The 21,362-nt window shown below is 34.0% G+C and overlaps 1 protein-coding gene across 3 annotated transcripts in view; it reads left to right on the top strand.

Moving 5' to 3' along the window:
• XPO1 (exportin 1) overlaps nt 1-19,410 on the top strand; it is a 39,993-nt gene extending 20,583 nt beyond the window's left edge. For all 3 annotated transcript variants that reach the window (XM_081155775.1, XM_081155776.1, XM_081155777.1), the window contains 21 exons: nt 3,448-3,509; nt 3,712-3,756; nt 4,967-5,148; nt 6,094-6,142; nt 6,446-6,565; nt 7,770-7,898; nt 8,502-8,660; nt 9,385-9,582; nt 10,326-10,464; nt 10,657-10,838; nt 10,921-11,077; nt 11,169-11,332; nt 11,618-11,752; nt 12,066-12,249; nt 12,767-12,873; nt 15,495-15,689; nt 16,339-16,507; nt 17,036-17,170; nt 17,253-17,412; nt 17,496-17,592; nt 18,364-19,410. In XM_081155775.1, coding sequence (XP_081011901.1) covers nt 3,448-3,509; nt 3,712-3,756; nt 4,967-5,148; nt 6,094-6,142; nt 6,446-6,565; nt 7,770-7,898; nt 8,502-8,660; nt 9,385-9,582; nt 10,326-10,464; nt 10,657-10,838; nt 10,921-11,077; nt 11,169-11,332; nt 11,618-11,752; nt 12,066-12,249; nt 12,767-12,873; nt 15,495-15,689; nt 16,339-16,507; nt 17,036-17,170; nt 17,253-17,412; nt 17,496-17,592; nt 18,364-18,510 — 2,915 coding nt within the window. In that variant the 3' untranslated portion in view covers nt 18,511-19,410. The remainder of the gene's footprint in view (nt 1-3,447; nt 3,510-3,711; nt 3,757-4,966; nt 5,149-6,093; nt 6,143-6,445; nt 6,566-7,769; nt 7,899-8,501; nt 8,661-9,384; nt 9,583-10,325; nt 10,465-10,656; nt 10,839-10,920; nt 11,078-11,168; nt 11,333-11,617; nt 11,753-12,065; nt 12,250-12,766; nt 12,874-15,494; nt 15,690-16,338; nt 16,508-17,035; nt 17,171-17,252; nt 17,413-17,495; nt 17,593-18,363) is intronic.
• Nucleotides 19,411-21,362: the final 1,952 nt, after the last annotated feature.

Here is a 21,362-nt window from a genome sequence, read left to right as displayed (position 1 = left end):
TTAGAGCATTGGCCTGCATGCCAAAGGGCCACTGGTTTGATTTTCTGTCAAGGGCATATACCTGGATTGCGGGTTCAATTCTCTGACCCCTGTTGGGGCGAGGGAAAGAAGGTACTGAATGTGGTAGAGTGACATTAAATTGTGACTTTATTGTCTGTGAGAACCTTCCGGTTATTGACTAATATTGCCTTTTTTCTATTTTCTTCTTTTGCCCTTTGCTTCATCTACAGTGAATTTTACAATCTGAAAAGAGGGTGAACATAACATGATTTAATCAGTAACAGAAAAGTAGAAGGATCTGTTTTGATCCTGTTTTAATCAAAGCAGACTGCGTTTTTGTCTCTATTCTTAAACTTTTGAACCTGGATTAAGAGGTTTCAGAGGAATGCTTACTTTTTTTTTTTTTAAAGAATTGCCCTTTATTTTGGGGGGTCTTAATGATAGTAATTTGTGTAAAGAACAGAAAGGTCAACGATACCAGAATTTTGTTTTTATTAGATATAACAGGTATTAATATTAAGGACACAAGAGATTGTTGTGTGGGTTACCCTAAATGGTATAATTTAGTGCTCATTTAAAAATAACTTTTGATTCCCCTAATTGTTTCCTTTTGAAAATCACCTTATTTAAAACTAGATCTGATTTTGTGTCTACAAAACCACTTAATATTTTGAAGTAATTTTAGACTATGGAAAAATGTTGCCAGAAAAGTACAGTTTGTCCTGATACTAACACCTTATACACTATAATAAAATGAATAAACCAGAAATTAACATGTGGTTCAGTACTATTAACTGAACTGTGGACCTTAATTCACATTTCACAAGGTTTTTCTTTATTGTCCCTTTTCTGTTCTACAATTCATTTACTTGTGTCTCTTTAGTCTTTTAATCTGTGGCAGTTCTTAATTACAGATTCTATGCCTTTGACACTTGATGAATTCTGGTCCGTTGTTTTGTATAGTGTATTTTAGTTTAGGTTTGTCTTACTGTGATTAGACTGAGAGAAACTTTTTGTTTTGTTTTGTTATTTTTTTAGCATTCATTCATCTATTCAGAATACTTATTAAGGGAAAGGCACTGTAACAAATGCTGACAGCAGTAAACTGAATGGACAAATACTCCTGACATTATGAATCTTTTGGTAGAGTGGAGAACAGAAAAAACTAATTATTCAAATCATATAATGATAGTTGTGGTTGAGGTACACATTTTTTAAAGCCAGAATACCACACGTGATGATGTCCTCAGTCCACCAAACCACTTGTTATTAACCTTTATCAGTTGGCTATGGTGGTGCCTGCTTGGTTTCTGTTTATAAAATTACTGTTTTTCACATTGAAAGTGATAAGTATATTGAGATGATTTTCACACTATGCAGATACTTTCTCCTGAGGTTTGCCCATTCCTTTTAGCGTTAATTGGTGGCTCCTGTCTGCAACAGTTAGTATTGTGTCTTTGCCTAATGTAGAACTGACTTTTTAAAATGTAAACAACAGTTTTCATTACGTCGTTACGTGTATGTAATAATCAGTTAAGAATTTTTAAAGAAAAAATAGGCAGCCCAGCCGGTTGGTTCAGTGGTTGAGCATCTACCTATGCACCAAGAGGTCACGGGTTTGATTCCTGGTCAGGGCATATACCTCAGTTCTGGGTTATGCCAGTAGGGGGTGTGCAGGAAGCAGCCGATTGATGTTGATGTTTTTCTCTCTCCTCCCTCCATCTAAAATCAAGAAAAACACTTTTTTTTGGTAAATTATACAGGCAGTGTTTTTAAATATTATACCATACTGTTGATACTACTTAACGTTATATTTTCATTGATACTTCATTATTTATATTTGACTTTACTTACTAATAAAGTTTTCCCACACTTTGGAAAATTAATTTCATAATTAGTGTTTTTTAGAAGTTGGGTTTATTTGTGACATTAAAGGAAATGGCCATTTTCCCTATAATTAATAAAAATCACTTTCAAGTACCAATTAAAGGGAACCATAGGTAAAACTGAGTTTAATACTAAAGTTCATGAAGATTACTATATTAAGGTCGTTTTACAGACTTTACAATCAAATGAGCATTTTGTTGTCTTCAAGTTGGCTATATTTTCTGCTAAGTTTTACAGGCACACTTCTCACCAGATCCCTTCATGAAGTGTGTTCTGGTTTGTTAGATGAGGTTGGGACACAGTTTCACAAACCTCTTATCTGTAGTTCCAGAGTTCACATAGCTCTGAAGATTAAAAATCTTTATTGATCATTTGGCAGCAAACCTAAATGGGAGAGTAGTCTTTATTTAATGTAGTGAGAAATAAAAATTTGTTTCATTGGGGTTTCTGTTTTATACCTGTTGGGTATGTTAATATAGGTGCATCAAATTACTTTAAAATTTAAGTGGACCTATAGTAGATGCTCTGTAAATTCTGAATAAAGAAAATTAAATTCAAAGGTGTGGAGTCTTAACTGTTGAAAGAATAGGTTGTACCATTAAGGGGCTCTTAAGTAAAAAACATTACAAACAAAAACTTTACCTGACTCTTTTTTTTCTGCGGTCTAGTGGGGGGAAAGTTTAAAATTACATTTCCACACCCTAGCTGGGGAGCTCAGTTGGTTAGAGCATCGTCCTGATACACCAAGGCAGGGGTTCGATCCCCAGTCAGGGTACATACAAGAATCAACCAATGAATGCATGAATGATTGAAACAACAAATTGATGTTTCTCTAAAGTCAATCAGTAATATTTTTTAAAAATTACTTTTGCAGGATTAGCTTAACATTATATTTAAATAAATTGGGAAAGTATAAATATATCTGATCGTGATTTATAAACATTTTACATAAACTTCTTTTATTGCTTACAAAGTTACATCTTCGGGTTTTTGTGGCTTTAACCCGCAAAAATAAGTTGGTGTGTTTATTTATTTAAATGAAAAACACAGTAGCCCCTTGTGGTGTTTTTTTATTTCAAAATTATAGATTTTGTATAATTAACTGATAAAGCATTTAAAGAATATCTTGGAAGATAATTTGTAATTGTTAAATTTATAATTTGTGAAGGCTAACAACAAAATCTAAAACTTTAAAGTAGTACACTAAAGCCCTGGCTAGTGACTCGGTTGGGTGTAGTTCTGTGCACTAAAAGGCCTCCAGTTAGATTCCCAGTCAGGGCACAAGCCCTGGTTTCCAATTGATGTGTGTCTCGGTCTCTTTCTCCCCCTCTCTTCTCCCTCCTTTTCTCCCTCCTTCTCCCTTCGTCTCTAAAATCAATTAAAAAAAAAAAAAAAAAAACTTACAAAAAAATAATAAAGTAGCACACTAAAATTTCCCCAAAACAGCAACATTGGTCATGGGATTGGGCATATTATCTGGCTGTGCTCTGCCCTCTTCCCCAATTTTTTTTGCTCCTGAAGATTTATTGGCATGCTATAAAAGTATTTTTTTCCCCATAGGAATAAAAAAATATGTTGTTGGCCTTATTATCAAGACGTCATCTGACCCAACTTGTGTAGAGGTAAGAGATTTTTTGGAGATTATTGTGACAATGTAAAATCATTTAAATATTGAATCTTCATCTTAAACACTACTGTCACAGACGTACAAACATATACACAGCCATTTTCAATAGATAGCAATTATTTTTCTCTCACGGGTTTCATAATGCTTATGTTCTTCCTTAGGCTCTCAATTAATCTAAATTTTTTTTTGTTTCTTAGAAGGAAAAGGTGTATATCGGGAAATTGAATATGATTCTTGTTCAGGTAAGCTTTTACTTGATTTGCTCTTTTCCTCAAAAGAGTTCAGTGCTTCATTTAGGCTGATGACTTTAACCTAATATTTGAACTTACTTTATTGAATAAACTAACATCTTGAAGAGGTAGAGATAGTAGTCTTTAAAATAAGTATAATAGTTAATCTACTATCTAGCATTTGAAACTATAAAACTGAAAATCCATCACTCTTATGGCTCCAATATGGATTGGACTTGTTTAAAATTTTCTAATTTGGCCCGGCCATTGTTGCTCAGTGGTTGAGCATTGACCTGTGATCCAGGAGATCAAGGTTCGATTCCCTGTTGGGGCACATGCCCAGATTGTGTGCTTGACCCCCAGTAAGGGGTGTGCAGGAGGCAGCCAATCAATGACACTCACTGATGTTTCTCTCTCTCCCTTCCTCTCTCTGAAATCAATAAAAACATTAATTTTTTTCTCATTTGCTTGCTATGTGCTTGTTTCTATGTTATCTATGTCAATCTTAATTCGTAAATCATTGTTTGATCTCTCTACTTTATCAACTTTTCAAACTTTCTGTGTAGTCGTAACTTTAGACATTTTAATTTACCTATTTTTAATTGGTGTGTGAGAGAAAAAGAAATTGTTCTGTTGAATAAGTTTTGGGAACTTGGTTTTTTAAAATACTTGTGTTTTCACTAAGTTAAACTAGCTTTTAAACTAAGGAGTTTTTGTTTGTAGCCTATTTCTGAGTGGGGAGATAGAGGAGTACAGACTTGAAAATCAAACACGATCCATTAGGTTTTTGGTCAAAGATGCTTCTATCAGCAATTGTAATGCCTCCTTTCTTCTAAATTTATATGTCCAAACTCTACTATATTTCAAGGGCTAGATTTCAGCCAAAAAGTTTTCCCCTGTCCATCACCTTTTTTATTGCTTAGAGTCTCCTAGGATAATTTACATACATCTATCAAATACTGATATGCATACATGTTAGAGCCAGATTAGACCAGTTGGGGTAACTGAGAGGAGTCACCGGGAATTTTAGACAGAGGGCTTTATGAACTTTGTTGTACTTTCTATGCAGTGGATTGTATAGAGAGTGACACATTTCTGTTTTTAATAAAGAGGTAGAAAATGGAAAGTGATTTGATATTTGCTTCTTTTAGTATGACACAGTTTCTTTGAAGTTTTGCCATTGACAACTGAAATGAAATTAACATTTTCTGTCTTATTTTAGATACTGAAACAAGAATGGCCCAAACACTGGCCAACTTTTATCAGTGATATTGTTGGAGCAAGTAGGACCAGTGAAAGTCTCTGTCAGAATAATATGGTGATTCTTAAACTCTTGAGTGAAGAAGTATTTGATTTCTCTAGTGGACAGATAACCCAAGTGAAAGCTAAGCATTTAAAAGACAGGCAAGTATTTTGTTTAAGTAATTTCTCAAACTATTTAATAGAACTTGGAAGCGGACTAAATTTTTAAGAAATCATGGTTGTTACTACGTTTGTTTTTGAGTACAAATTTAAATAGTCCTACAATCGGCCTAATATTCTAATTCTGGAGGCCTAAAAAGTACATGCGGTGTTAAAGATGTTATACTTCACTGTCACAGCAAAATAACGTCATACATCACATGGGGAAGGGTTTTAGACTGAGAGTTCCCAGAAACTCCTTTGGGATCTGTTTTATATGTGACTATTAATTATGGTTTCCAAGGAAATTACTTGTGCCCAAATGTCAACTGAATTTTTACTAGTCCTGCATCTTGTCAGTTCCTTACTGGTAACACTAGGATCATTCCAGACTTTCTTTTATTCCTTCTTAGTAATTAAAAATTTGTTGGAAGCTACTAGGACACAGCAGTATATTACCTTTATAACTTTATGTGGTCAAACTAGCTTCAAAATACACAATTTTTCCTCTGGTTTGGTATAAGCACATTTTAGGATTTGGCACATGCAAAAGTACATTTACAGTTGTTCCTATGGAAAATAATACAACAACTACTAAGTCATAGAAGAAAAAACTGTTTCACATACAACTGTAAAACTACTTTTGTCCCACCCTTTATATGATGCTACTTCTCTTTGGAGAGTTTTGTTTCAACTATCTTGATTTAAAAGACTAGATTGATTGATACTAAATAGAGAAAGGATGACAAAAGAAACCAAACCTCCAAGAAACACATAATTTTTAATAACTTTGTAGCTTTTGATGAAGTTGTTAGTATTTGCGTTTAAATATAAGTAGCTCAAGTTTTTAATGACCAGATTACTGGAATTTGTGTTATTTGTTAGTATTTAAATAAGTACAGTATTTCTATTTGTCTTCTAAAGTGATCCCTTTTTTTTTATTTTTAGCATGTGTAATGAGTTCTCGCAAATCTTTCAGCTGTGTCAGTTTGTAATGGTGAGTGCTTTTAATTTTACTTTTAAAAATAATAATTATAAGCCTGGCCTGAGTGGTTCAGGGATTGAGCATTGACCTACAGTCCAGGAGATGGTGGTTCCATTCCCAATAGGGGCACATGCCTGTGCTGCTCGCTCAATCCCTGGTAGGGGGTGTGCAGGAGGCCGCCGATCAATGACTCTCTCATCATTGATGTTTCTCTCTCTCACTCCCTCTCCTTTCCTCTCTCTGAAATCAATAAAGATGTCTTTTTAAGTAATAATAATTATAAGAAAGTTATTTATAGTTATGTCCTCATTGCAGGAAAATTCCCAAAATGCTCCACTTGTACATGCAACATTGGAAACGTTGCTCAGATTTCTTAACTGGATTCCGCTGGGATATATTTTTGAGACCAAGTTAATCAGCACGTTAATTTATAAGGTAGAGTGAATACATTTCAGTTATTTATCACTGAATAGTTCATATATTATCTTAATCTGTAACCCTCTTTCATATAGAAAAATTATGAATTTATAGCCATAATCAACCTTGTTTCTGAGATAAGGAACCTGCTCAGAAGTTTTTCATTGTTTCAGCTAGTAGTTCTTTGAAATACTGTCAAAATCTTACAGTTGTTCCACTTACAACATGTAATTTCATGAATTCTATGAGAACAACTGTTAATGGATTTGACACTACTTTAGGTGATGATATAAATCACAATGAGGTAAGTTAAGGAATGTTTCTACAAAATGGGAAGTATTTTTTTCCTGATAATTTAAAAGCAGCAACATGTAATGCCTATACGAAGTCTCATAATTGTTCATCAAGAGATAATCAGTTACCAATTGGCTTTTTTATATTATCAAATGTTGTCTTGGCAGATGTAATGAATAAGCTGTGTGCTTAATTGTGACTTTATAAAAGCAGGCAATTATAATTTACATTTTGGGCTTTGTAGTTCAGGGTTTGCGATGGAAATAATTCTGATATATGTATATATTTATAATATTGGAGACATCATTTTATTAATAGACAATTTATATATAACATTGCTGTTGTCAGCAGTACTACCAGTGACATTCTTAAATATAAGGCATTTATGTCCTTGAATATTTATTTTGTTTGAGCTTGTGTAAGTATCAACAGTTACGTCCATTTCTAAAGCTTTTGCTGCTTCCCAAATTATTATCCACAAATGGTATGCCATCTTTATACCTTCTCAATAATAGAATATGAAAAAGCTAGTTTTCCCACACCTTCATTAATCATAGGTGTGTTTACCGTCTCCTAAAGTCCTGAGTGGTTATAAATCTTGGATTCTTTTTAGACTAAACAGAAAACATGTTTTTAAAAGTCACGTAAAATAGGTCCTGGGTAAGTTACTAAAAGCAACTTGATGTTTTTTAGATGTCCCAGGACACATCAGAAGAGCACAGTTTGCTCCTAAAATATTTATTGTCAATTGGGTGTATAATGGAATTTCCTGAAAATACATTTAAAAATGTATCTATCACCTGTTTAATCTGCATTTTGGGGGTCTATATTTGATGTAAAATCCTTTATTTTTTTATTTTAATTGTTAATTTTAAGTAAAGTGTTTCATACTATTTAATGTTATGCTTTCTTTTTTGTATTAAAATAGTTCCTGAACGTTCCAATGTTTCGAAATGTCTCTCTGAAGTGCCTCACTGAGATTGCTGGTGTGAGTGTAAGCCAATATGAGGAACAATTTGTAACGCTATTTACACTGACAATGATGCAGCTAAAACAGGTAAAATAGCATTCTTAAAAACTGACTAAATTTAGATGCCTTAGAAAAAGTTGGGTTAGAGTTGAGCCATTTCAGTACAACTTACTCTAGATCAGCTGTAATGTAATTGCATATTTATTATATAAAATTAAAAATAAACTAGACATCTTAACATTTTAAAACGTCATTGAAAGCTCGCAGATCTGGGGTTTAATATCAGCTCTGCTTCTGACCTTATGTCTTTGAAATGAAGGTTTGTGCAGTTCTAGTTTGGTTAGATATATATGAAATTATCTGGAAAGTTATAATATTTCATTACTGTATAAGTTATCTGAATTAATTGAATATTTTTATGTTTCTAGTAAGGAGAGAATAGTTTGACAGGGAAAAATTCAGAGTATAGTCTGAGGAAATCTTACTATTTGCAACATTAAAGGGGGAAAAAATTCCCAAACTAGAACACAAAGTTACAAAAACAGGTATAACCAACCAAGGAGTTCTTGGGAAGAATAAGCTGTTTATTCTAGTATTGGTAAAAGGTTGATGGAATCTTGGGGCTTAACTGTAGTACAGTTTGTTGTTTTAAAATGTAGACTAACAAACAATCTGTATTTAAACTTGCAGATGCTTCCTTTAAATACCAATATTCGACTTGCATACTCAAATGGAAAAGATGATGAACAGAACTTTATTCAAAATCTCAGTTTGTTTCTCTGCACGTTTCTTAAGGAACATGGTCAACTTATTGAAAAAAGACTAAATCTCAGGGAAACACTCATGGAGGTAGGTTTTGTGGAGCCTTTGGCTTCTTAAATTCTTTTTTACATAATAATAACTTAAATTCCTAAAGGATGTACAATGTGTAATTTCTAAGATGAAGTCTAATGACCCTACTTAAGTTGATGTGTAATCCAAATAACATGAAGCTATCCATTTTCAAGTGTACAATTCTGTGGCATTTAGTACATTCACAGCAGTTTCAACCATCTACGTTTTTCATCACCCACAAAGTGTACCTATTGAAACATTTACCTCATTATTTTCTCCCTCTATCCTCTAATGGCCACTGATTTGCTATGTTTCTGGAACCACCTACACTAAACCTTTCATATAAATGGAATCATACTATGTGGTCTTTTGTAATTGGCTTTTTTTAACTTAACATGTTTTCAAGGTTCATCCATGTTACAGCATGTACCAGTATTTTTTTATGGCTGAATACTATTTTCTTATGGCTATATCACATTTTGTGTGTCCATCAGGTGGTGGACATTAGGATTGTTTCTACCTCTTTGCTATTGGTGCCAACTAATTACTACTTAAGTGTTCTAACATGTAAGAAGAAAGCAGAATTGACTCCTAGAGAATATTAAGTCTACTGCGTGAATAATGAAAACACAAGAGTTGTGAAAAACATGAATTTTTATTTCTAAATAATGCGACGAGTGAAAAGCAGTTTCGTTAATTATATCGAAGAATTATTTTAATAGTTTCATCTTCTTCATAGGCCCTTCATTATATGTTGTTGGTATCAGAAGTGGAGGAAACAGAAATCTTTAAGATTTGTCTTGAGTACTGGAATCATTTGGCAGCTGAACTCTATAGAGAGAGCCCATTCTCTGCATGTGCCTCTCCATTACTATCTGGAAGTCAACATTTTGATGTTCCTCCCAGGAGGCAGCTGTATTTGCCCGTGTTATCTAAGGTAACAGTAAAGTGGGTGGTTGGATGTGCTTCCTGTTGCTTACTGTGATTTTGAGAAATAAATGCAAGTACTGGCTTTTATTTTGGCTAATCTATCAAAATAAATGAGCTACAAATAGAATACAACTTCTCCATGCATATTGAAAAACAGAACATGAAAGGGATTGGTATAAGAACATCTGTGAGTTTGTTAGAAATACAAATTAAGAGGCTACCCCCTGTCAATCTCTGGATGAGACACTGGAAATTTAACAGTTGGTTTTTATTCATGATAAAGTTTGAGAACCAGTGTTTTAGAATTAGATTTTAAATATGTTTATATTTTTCAAAAATTGTCTTTAATTTTTAAAGTATTACAGGTGTCTCCTTTTTCCCCCCCATTGACCTCTCCACCCCATCCCCAATCCTGCCCCTTCCGCAGGCCTTCACGGTACTTTTGTCTGTATGGACGGGTTATGCACATATACATATAAGTCCTTTGGTTAATCTCTTTTTGTCCCCCGCCTCCTTCACTCTCAGAATTGTCCGTCTGTTGCATGCTTCCATGTCTCTGGATCTGTTTGGTTTGTCAGTTTCTGTTGTTCATTAGATTACACATAAGTGAGATCATGTGATATAACATGTTCCTTTTAAATTGTTGGAGCAGTTTGGTATCTTAAGGTGCATATATCTTAATTTTTTTATCACAACATTTGAAGTGGCTGATTTCAGAGGTCCTAACAGATTTTTCTTACGGTTAAATAGGTTCGTTTATTGATGGTTAGTCGCATGGCTAAACCAGAGGAAGTATTGGTTGTAGAAAATGATCAGGGAGAAGTTGTAAGAGAATTCATGAAGGATACAGATTCCATAAATTTGTATAAGAATATGAGAGAAACATTAGGTAAGTTAATAAATACTATTAATTTTTATCTTTGTGATTCTATTCTGGGGTGTAAATATTTAGGACATGTGGTCCACTTAGTTTCTGAATCTGTTAATAGCCATTTTATTAATGTGCTGCTCTTCCCTTATTAAAAATCTTTTGCTCATTACGTTTTGCATTTGAAATATCTGGAACTTTTTTCCTTTGTAGTTTATCTTACTCATCTGGATTATGTAGATACAGAAAGAATAATGACTGAGAAGCTTCACAATCAAGTGAATGGTACAGAGTGGTCATGGAAAAATTTAAATACATTGTGTTGGGCAATAGGCTCCATTAGTGGAGCGATGCATGAAGAGGATGAAAAACGATTTCTTGTTACTGTTATAAAGGTATGTCTGTGATGTTTGTAGACTGGAATCGTTAGATAACTATGTTTTATTATAAATTACTGAAATCTGTCTTATTTTACAGGATCTATTAGGATTATGTGAACAGAAAAGAGGCAAAGATAATAAAGCTATCATTGCCTCAAATATCATGTACATAGTAGGTCAATATCCAAGATTTTTACGAGCTCACTGGAAATTTTTGAAGACTGTAGTCAATAAGCTGTTTGAATTCATGCATGGTAAATCCTCTTTATTTAATATATTTTATTTAGTTGTTTTTTAAAAAATTTTTTTTGGAAACTTTTTTGATAAATGTTTTTGTTTCGTTAGAGACCCATGATGGAGTCCAAGACATGGCTTGTGATACTTTCATTAAAATAGCTCAGAAGTGCCGCAGGCATTTTGTTCAGGTTCAGGTTGGAGAAGTAATGCCATTTATTGATGAGATTTTGAACAACATTAACACTATAATTTGTGATCTTCAGCCTCAACAGGTATGGGAGATTTTAGCATATTTTCTTAGAAAGTAACTACTATTTTAGTCAGAATTTATTAACGGGAATAAAAAGAATGCCACTATTAAATTCAGTTCAGGCATCTCTGATTTAGTTTTCATAGTGAAGCAGAAATTCAACCAGAATTTGTTAGACTATTTTCCTATATAATATTAATTATTTCTGACACTTTAATAAAATTAATTTTGGTACATATGTGAATTGTCAGTGTGTGGTTTTACTTACTGTGATAGATTAAAGTAAAATGTCTGCCTTTTAACATAGGTCCATACATTTTATGAAGCTGTGGGCTACATGATCGGTGCACAAACAGACCAAACAGTACAAGAACATTTGATAGAAAAATACATGCTACTTCCTAATCAGGTTTGGGATAGTATAATCCAGCAGGCAACCAAAGTAAGTTATATTAGTTTTTGTAAAAGTTCTGGTGGAATTTAAGAAGACTGTTATTTATAAAAGCAGTGAATTTGGTACCTTTGACTTTGGTACCTGATTCATAAGTGCTTTTATCTGTGCTTTTGCTCATTTAAATTGGGAATTTTCACTGTAATCTTAGTTGTAGATATCAGTGATAGACTTCTGTGTTTGTTAAACCATTTGGGATTATAAAGGTGACTATAAATTTGGAATAAGTTGGGTAGTGTTTTTTTGCTTTAATAATTACAAGGGCAGTTCTCATGTGATAAGTGAATGTATTTGTCGTTCACAGAATGTGGATATACTTAAAGATCCTGAAACAGTCAAGCAGCTTGGTAGCATATTGAAAACAAATGTGAGAGCCTGCAAAGCTGTTGGACACCCCTTTGTAATTCAGCTTGGGAGAATTTACTTAGATATGCTTAATGTATACAAGTGCCTCAGTGAAAATATTTCTGCAGCTATCCAAGCTAATGGTAAATGATTTTGAATTCTTATAACGTCAGGTCTACATTCACTGCCTTTGTGTAAGGATTCAATAGCTCTCACCAATTTTAAATAAATCTCCCTGCAGATAACCCTAGATAATTTTTTAATCAGTTCCATACCCCTTCCCTTATAAAATCAGTCTTTTTCTTTTATTAGGTTTTAAAACTTATCTTTATTGTTGACAGTATTACAGATGTAATCTCTCCCTTTCCACTCCCTTACCCCCTCCTTCCTTCTGAGGTTCCTTAGTCTGTTCCGTGCTTCTGTATGTCTCGATCTATTTCGGTAATTAGATTCCACATGAGTGTGCATGTGATACTTGTCCTTCTCTGACTGGCTTATTTTGCTTAGCATAATACTCTCCAGTTCCATCCATGCCTATTTTTTCAGTAAGACCTAACTTTATCTTTAGGTTTTTAGTGGTAAATAGCATTGGAAGCACGTGTAATTACCAATAAAGAATTTTAGTTGTCAAGTTGGATTCCACTTGGTTGTATTTTTTAGGTGAAATGGTTACAAAGCAACCGTTGATTAGAAGTATGCGAACAGTAAAAAGGGAAACTTTAAAATTAATATCTGGTTGGGTGAGCCGTTCCAATGATCCACAGATGGTAAGTGAGATCTTGTGTTTTTAGTTTTTTAAGTTGATGCTGCATTCTCTGGTATATGCTTTATCTCTGTATACATTTGGCTAATTTAAAGGTAATTTAGATGTCTACATTTGCGATTATTTATAGCATTCTGTTTATTACAGTCCTTGAGTACTTGGCAGATACTATCAGTTGCCCTACCTGGTTTTGCTCAGTGGTTAGAGCACCGGCCCACAGACTGAAGGGTCCTGGGTTTGGTATTCTGCCCAAGGGCACGAACCTCAGTTGCAGGCTCAAATCCTCAGCCCCGGTTGGCGTCGAGCGTGAAGGCAACCAATTGATAGTTTCTCTCCCACTTTTCCACTCTCTTTGAAAAGCAATGGAAAGCCTGGCTGGGCATGGTTCAGTGGTTGAGCGTCGACCTAGGATCTAGGCGATCAGAGTTTGATTCTCGGTCAGGGCACATGCCTGGGTTCCAGGCTCGATCCGCAGTCGGGGGCATGCAGGAGGCAGCCGATCAGTGACTCTCTCATCGTTGATGTTTCTGTCTCTCTCTCTCTCTCTCTCTCTCTCTCTCTCTCTCTCTCTCTCTCTCCTTTACTCTCTCTGAAATCAATAAAGATATATTTTTTTAAAAAAATTTAAAAAAAAGCAATGGAAAAAATATCCTTGCGTGAGGATTAAAAAAAAATGTGGTGGTGTTTTTTTTTTAATTAAAAAATACAGTTATAAACCATCTTCCAAAGAAATTGCTGCTCGTTGGGGGGAGGGGTGATATGTAAGAAGATAGCTGAGAGGAATGAATTGAGTCATTTTAATTTTTCCATGGATAGATATACAAAGAGTTCAGATGAAATTTTGGGATTCATGATGATTTTGAAAGCAATTTACAAAGCTGCCATTGGTTTGCCTCTTCCAATGGAAGTACTTTCCCATTTGAATGTTCGAAAGTCTCTTTTACTGTCTTACTGCTTTTAGTCTTAAATCATTTCTAGGAAGGAACATAATTTTCAGAAACTAAATGAGCTCCATATGCTTCAACTTGGAAAAATGTGAATTATTTTTAGTTTTCGTTACACCTTTTCATTCTCTTGGTCCTTGGAACATTACAAAAAATTCTATCTTGTTAACATTGCTGTGTGGATATAGTGGTTGACAAGTGAGGTACTTGCATAATTTTGAAATTTCAATATTATTATTGTTGATAAGGAGATAATTTCCAGGAAACTTCTTCTGAAAACTATTGTGGAATTCTCAAGGTATCATGTAAATATTGAAAAGTTTTGAACATGTGCATTATGAGAGTTATAACTGTGTTTAAAATTGGAAAGTAAAAAGTAGAATGAAGGAATTGTGAAGTTCATAATTTAAAATAGCTTGGGCAAATTTCAGGCTTATCAGTGGTAATGATAAAGATTGCACCATTATATTTTACAATGAAGATTTATGTAAAGGTTAGAGCAGTAAAGTCAAAGATAGTCGGCCTGAGCCAGTTTTGCTCAGTGGTTAGGGGGTTGGCCCATGGTCTGAAGGGTCCCTGGCTCCATCCTGTGCCCAGGTCCAGGTGTGTGCGGGAGGCAACCAGTCATTGTCTGTCTCTTTCTCCACCCCACCCCCTTTCCACTCTCTGAAAAGTAATGGAAAAAATGTCCTCAGGTGAGGATTAAAAAAAAATTCAAAAACACTTCAGATCCAGTTTATAGGGAAAAATTATTTCAGTGAGTGTTAAGATTAGACATTAGAACCGGCTCTTATTTGAGACACCAAGTGGGTAATTGAGAAAATAATTTTCTACTTATCCTTCTATCTTACTAGATCTGTTTTGTATAGTAGTACACCACTAATGCTAGTAATCTTCAGTTAACAAAACATTGGTTGTACTTACTGTACACCTCAATATGACTAGGTTTATTGAGAATTATAGAAATGCCACAGTCTTTCTGATGAAATTCTGTTTTCTTTTATGAGAAGTGATGGCAACTTTTGTTTAGTAAAATAAAATACATTTAGTGCCTGTATTTTGGTTATATATGAGTACCTTGGTTTTTATAGATACTATCTATCCACTGAAGAAACTGATAGAATCTTGGTTAGGAGGACTGTTCTTTCCTATTAGTTTCCTCATCCTTCATGTACAGTTTCCCTAGAATCCTGGTTGTTCCACTGTAGCTTGGAGCCAGTCACTTGTTTTTCGGCCTTATTTCCTTCCTAATTATAAATTTGAACTATACTGTGTTCCTGGCCCCTCCAGCCTATTGTAATGTTTTGGGTTTCTTTCAGTTTAATGTTTTAGTACATAAAAAAACTAGTCAAAGTATAAGATTTCCAGTTTACAGTAGATGAACCTTAGAGAAAACAGTGACCTAGCATTTTATAATAGTGACCAAATACATACATTAAAACTTATTAAAGTTTTCCCCTGCTGGCGTGGCTTATTTGGTTGAGTGTTATCCCATGCACCAGAACTTGGCTGGTTTGATTCCTGATCAGGGCACATCCCCGGATTGTGGGCCTAATTCTTAGTGGGATATGTGCAGGAGGCAGCTGATTGATGTTTCTTATGTTCCCCCCTCTCTAAAATCAATAAAAACATTTAAAAACTTAAAAAGTTTTTTTGTGTGTGGTTTTTTTCTTTTTAATAGGTAGCTGAAAATTTTGTTCCTCCTCTGTTGGATGCAGTTCTCATTGATTATCAGAGAAATGTCCCAGCTGCTAGAGAACCAGAAGTGCTTAGTACTATGGCTATTATCGTTAACAAGTTGGGAGGACATATAACAGCTGAAATACCTCAAATATTTGATGCTGTTTTTGAATGCACATTGAATATGATAAATAAGGTAATGTGATTTGCGTTTCAGTTGTAAAATGGGAAAATTTGCAGGATATCCTTGTAACTCTTGAAAGTATGAATGATATCTATGAGTGCAGCATAAGTTCTGGGATTAAATGTTTGAATATCTAGATCAGAGAAATATTTGTTTTTTTAATTTACTACAAATAACAGCAAATTTGATAGGTTGTAACATTCATTCAAATAGTAGCTTGCGTTTATTGAAAACTATTTACAGGCATTAAGAATTCAGTTGTATTGATTTGTTTACATAAAAAGGCAGGTCTACATATGCAGTTATAAAAGTATAGTATATGCTAATATAGAGGCCTTGGAAAATACATTAACCAAGAAAAGAAATGATTAGGTTTATGTACAAATTTACACAGTAGCTAATAATTTTTCTAATCTGTATTATCCCAGCATTATTAGAAAATGTGGTGTTTTTTATGTGTGTTTTGATGAGTTCCTTTATAATGTGACCCCGTTTCCTTATTTTCGTAATTCATTTGTTTAATGGTAATTTCATCGTATGTGAGAGGTGAATTATGTTGTCTTTGGGTTTGCCTTTCAGGAGGCCATGCAGCTTATGAGTTCCACTAACAAGTAAAATTAAGGCGTTTTAACTTTATTTTGTTCCTACCATTTATTTTTAGGACTTTGAAGAATATCCTGAACACAGAACGAACTTTTTCTTATTACTTCAGGCTGTCAATTCTCATTGTTTCCCAGCATTTCTGGCTATTCCACCTGCACAGTTTAAACTTGTTTTAGATTCCATTATTTGGGCTTTCAAACATACTATGAGGAATGTTGCAGATACAGGTAAGCGCATAGAAATGATGTCTTTTTATTTATTATTCGCCTACCAATTTACAAACTGTACAGACACTTATAGATGTACAGTTTTAGACAGGTAGGTATCACTTCACAAGTTTTATCTGTGTAAGTCCTAAAAGCTATTTGTCTGTTTCAGACATAGTCCATAGGCAGGATTAGTTATGGGGAGATGGCATAAAATTCAAGGTAGGGAGAACATCACTTACTCATACCTTTATGAATGTTTTTCCCCCCCGATATGCTTTCCCTCTGTGGTAGTAAGAATTGACTGAGGATAAAACTAAAGAACATTTCTAGCAGGAGGATTTTTTATTTGTTGTGTATTTAAATAGTAATTGGTTTATATAATAGAACCATCTACTTTGTTCTGTTTTTGATGTGGGTGTGGAGAAAATTGATCCTTCAGACATAGGGGAGAGGTGGTAATGGTTATTACTTATAATATAGTTTATTGGTAAAATACTATCGTGGAATGTTATCAGTCTGTAATTGTCGGTGTTCTATGTATTTTAGGCTTACAGATCCTTTTTACACTCTTACAAAATGTTGCACAAGAAGAAGCTGCAGCTCAGAGTTTTTATCAAACTTATTTTTGTGATATTCTTCAACATATCTTTTCTGTTGTAACAGACACCTCACATACTGCTGGTAAGGATTTAAAGCTATAAAAGTGTTAAATGTTCCTGTAGTTATTAAATTGTAGAGTTAATAATGTTCTTTTTATCAACAGGTTTGACAATGCATGCGTCAATACTTGCATATATGTTTAATTTGGTTGAAGAAGGAAAAATAAGTACACCATTAAATCCTGGGAATCCAGTTAACAACCAAATGTTTATTCAGGAATATGTGGCTAATCTCCTTAAGTCTGCATTCCCTCATCTGCAAGAGTAAATATATATACTTTTTAATAAGCAAATTTCTTGTTTTAAAAAAGAAGGTGATTATTTAATTACTGTGTTTTGATTTGCAGTGCTCAAGTAAAGCTCTTTGTGACAGGGCTTTTCAGCTTAAATCAGGATATTCCTGCTTTCAAGGAACATCTTAGGGATTTCCTAGTACAAATAAAGGTATGTATTTTATTTGCATTTGCAGAAATATTGAGACTAAAGATGATTTAGGTATTGCATCATAGAAGTAACCACTTTATATGTATTGCAGAATGATGGGCGGGCTTTTAAAATAATGTCCAGTCTTACTAGTGATTACGGAATGAAAAACTAAAGGCCACGAAGAAAATAGGTTGGAAATGTCGTTTTTGGAAACTTGTTATTAATATAATCCGTTTTAGATAATTGCTCATAATGTAATTGCCTATTGCAGTATTGTGATTGACTTTCACAGATGTTTTTAAGGAGTATGATGAGGGAAACACATTGGTAGTTCCTTTTGGGGTTCTATACCCATTTTATCTATGACTGTATAAGAATTGGCCACATAAAATATTCAGTGTTTTATCCCCTCCAAAATATAAGTTGTTTCACAAAAATATTAGCTAAGTGTAAAAAATGAATTCATAAAATAGAGGAAGAATGAAATACGGCTATGAAGATAATGAAAACATAGTTAAACTTTATCATTAGTCTTAAGAGAAACAGCTTTCTCAATATCTTTGCTTAAGACTGTTTTTTAAAAATGGCATCATACTGTGACTCTTGTAACATCCCCCCCTCCCCCCAACATCTTTGGTTCCACATAGTACTATAATTTAAATCCAATCAATGGAAAATTTATATCCCTTGTGCAAACAGGGATGTGCTTATCTGTACTTTTTCTCCCCCAAAGACTACTCATTTTTTATAATGTACTTATGTGGACCTTTCAATTACCTGTTTTCACAGGAGTTTGCAGGTGAAGATACATCTGACCTGTTTTTGGAAGAAAGAGAAACAGCCCTCCGACAGGCTCAGGAAGAGAAACATAAACTTCAAATGTCTGTCCCCGGCATCCTTAATCCACATGAAATTCCAGAAGAAATGTGTGATTAAAGTCAGAAGTCATGCTGGGGTTTTTTTCTCTGCAACTCTTGTTAGCAGAAGAAAACAGCATCTGGATATTTGTCGACCAAAATGATGCCAATTTGTAAATTAAAATTGTCACCTAGTGGCCCTTTTTCTTATGTGTTTTTTTGTATAAGAAATTTTCTGTGAAATACCTTCCATTGTTTAAGCTTTTGTTTTGGTCATCTTTAGTTTGCATGAAGTTGAAAATTAAGGCATTTTTAAAAATTCTACTTCATGCCCATTTTGTGGCTGGGATGGGGGGAGGAGGCAAATTCGGTTTGAACATATACTTGTAAATTCTAATGCAAAATTATACAATTTTTTTTTTTCTGTAAACAATACCAATTTTTAATTAGGGAGCATTTTCTTTCTAGCCTGTATTTCAGTCTAGAAGAAAAATAATGAGTAAAACAAATTGCATTGTTAAAAGGATTATAGTGCTGCATTGTCTGAAGTTAGCACCTCTTGGACTGAATTGTTTGTCTAGACTACATGTATTACAGGTCTGTATGGCAAGTTTGCAGCAAGATCATGTGCATATCATCCCATTGTAAAGCGACTTCAAAAATATGTGAACACAGTTAGTTATTTTTACACAGTTCTTTTTGTTTTTTGTGTGTGTGTGCTGTCGCTTGTCGACAACAGCTTTTTGTTTTCCTCAATGAGGAGTGTTGCTCATTTGTGAGCCTTCATTAACTCGAAGTGAAATGGTTAAAAATATTTATCCTGTTAGAATAGGCTGCATCTTTTTAACAACTCATTAAAAAACAAAACAAAAAACAAAACTGGCTTTTGAGATGACTTATACTAATTTACATTGTTTACCAAGCTGTAGTGCTTTAAGAACACTACTTTAAAAAGCAAAATAAACTTGGTTTACATTTATTTTCCCTTTATTGGCTCAAAATTATTCCTGTATTAATGAAAGTTGTTATTTGTGTTTAGGTGTTATATTTTAAAGCGGTATGTGAAGCGTGTTGACATATAAATATTTCTAAAGTTCCTGGGAGTAAAAGTAGTGACATAAAGTGAATATGCTCAGATACCTTCTGTTCCCAAGAAACAAATCTCTTTGACACATTTTTACCTTTATTTGCGATTAAAGAGTGTCTTGTCTCCTGCTTAGGGAGATCAGTGTAACAAAGAATGAGAACCCAGATATAACAAACTACTACAGATATTCTTGAATGTGTTCATGTAAAATGTAACCCTTAGAAGTAAGTGGGCGGAAGGGGGAAAATGTGTACAGGGCCTATAAAACACGAAAAAAGGAGTAGAATGAAGGGAATAGAAAAAGTTAACCAGCTGTAGTAAATTTCCAGAGGGTAAACTAATCTATAAACTTGATTAAAGCTTAAGCGTTTAGAGGGGCTTGTGTTAGTGGAGAATCAGTAATTTTGCATAATTGGCATATTCCTAAATTAAATCTGTGGCAAAACTGCCATAATTTCAGTTAAATACAACCCTTTAAGCAATTTGTTTCTACAATAGCAAATGTTAAGAATTTAAATATTCAAAGAGGAATATTGGGAGACTATAAAGTTTTAGCTTCGTTAAAATCTTTGGTTCAGTCTTTAGCATATGACTAAAAATATGTTTTAAGGTGTTTTTTTGAGTCAGCTAAGAGTTTTGGCCCTGGTTGATTGTCCTATTTCAATTAGCTGTATAAAGTACAGAGTTATTTTTTAACAATGGTCATAATGTAATTTTTTTTTCTTCCTACAGCGACACAGGACTCTTTATGTTAGGGATGTTGCAAGAAACCAAACTTGGGCTTGGGAACCAGGAGAGTCCACTTTGAATTAGAAATGATTGGCAACTGGGGATTCCACTACTGCCAAAAGTAAATTTACACCTTTAAATTAATGAGGATAATTATAGCTATAAGCAATAAGGGAATCATTTCTTCAAGGTTTGAAATATGTGAACTTGACATATTCACGGGGAATTCATAGATTGAACTAGAAACGTGAGACTTAGGTGTTTTTATTTAACGTGGATCTCATCAGATGTGCATTATTCTATTTCAGTTTAATCCCTGTGTGAAGATTATTTTGTGGGAGTATTGAGCAAAAAGATTTGACCAAAACTAGAAAACAATAGCGATAGCAACTTAAATCTAAGATGGGAAATTTCTTGCTTAATTGTTAGTCATATTTGGGTCAGCCTCAAGGTATTTGACAGCAAAGCACACAAATAACTGGCCATCTCAGCTGTTTGGCATACTGCTAGAACAAGGCAGTGTTTTAGTTAGAAATTGTGAGAGATAATTGGAATTGTCTTTCATAGTAAGAGGGTATCAGTCCTGGTCTAGGCACTTACTGGGTATGAACTTAATTATAGCTGTTGGTATACATTTGACAGTATAATTACTATTTAAAGTTGTCTTCCAAAGGATGGTTCATCAAAATAAATTGTTATTCTTTGTGCAAAAAGGCACACAGAAGCAGCAGGCATAAACTCGATACTAGGAAGGAAATCATTGTTGGAAGGATTAGTACCACAATTCCCTTTTTTTTTTTTTTTTTTTTGCAAAGTAGTGACCAAATTTTTTTGCAACCAAGGGAGCTGTCCATAAGCTCTGCAAAGAATTATATACCAAATGCCATTACACTTCAAAAAGAGCCATAACCGATTCATGTATTTCCCAAGACTGTGTTCTCATTCTTCAAAAAAATTTTATTGAATTTATTGGAGTGACTGGTTAATAAAATTATAGGTTTCAGGTGTACAGTTCTATAATACATCATCTGTACATTGTACTGTGTGTTCACCACCCCAACTCAAGTCTCCTGTCACCATTTGCCTCCCCTTTACCCTCCTCTACTTCCCCTTGT

This window comes from Miniopterus schreibersii (assembly GCF_964146895.1).
Source record: "Miniopterus schreibersii genome assembly, chromosome: 13".
NCBI classification, from domain to species: Eukaryota; Metazoa; Chordata; class Mammalia; order Chiroptera; family Miniopteridae; genus Miniopterus; species Miniopterus schreibersii.
This window is presented reverse-complemented; position numbering and strand designations above follow the sequence as displayed.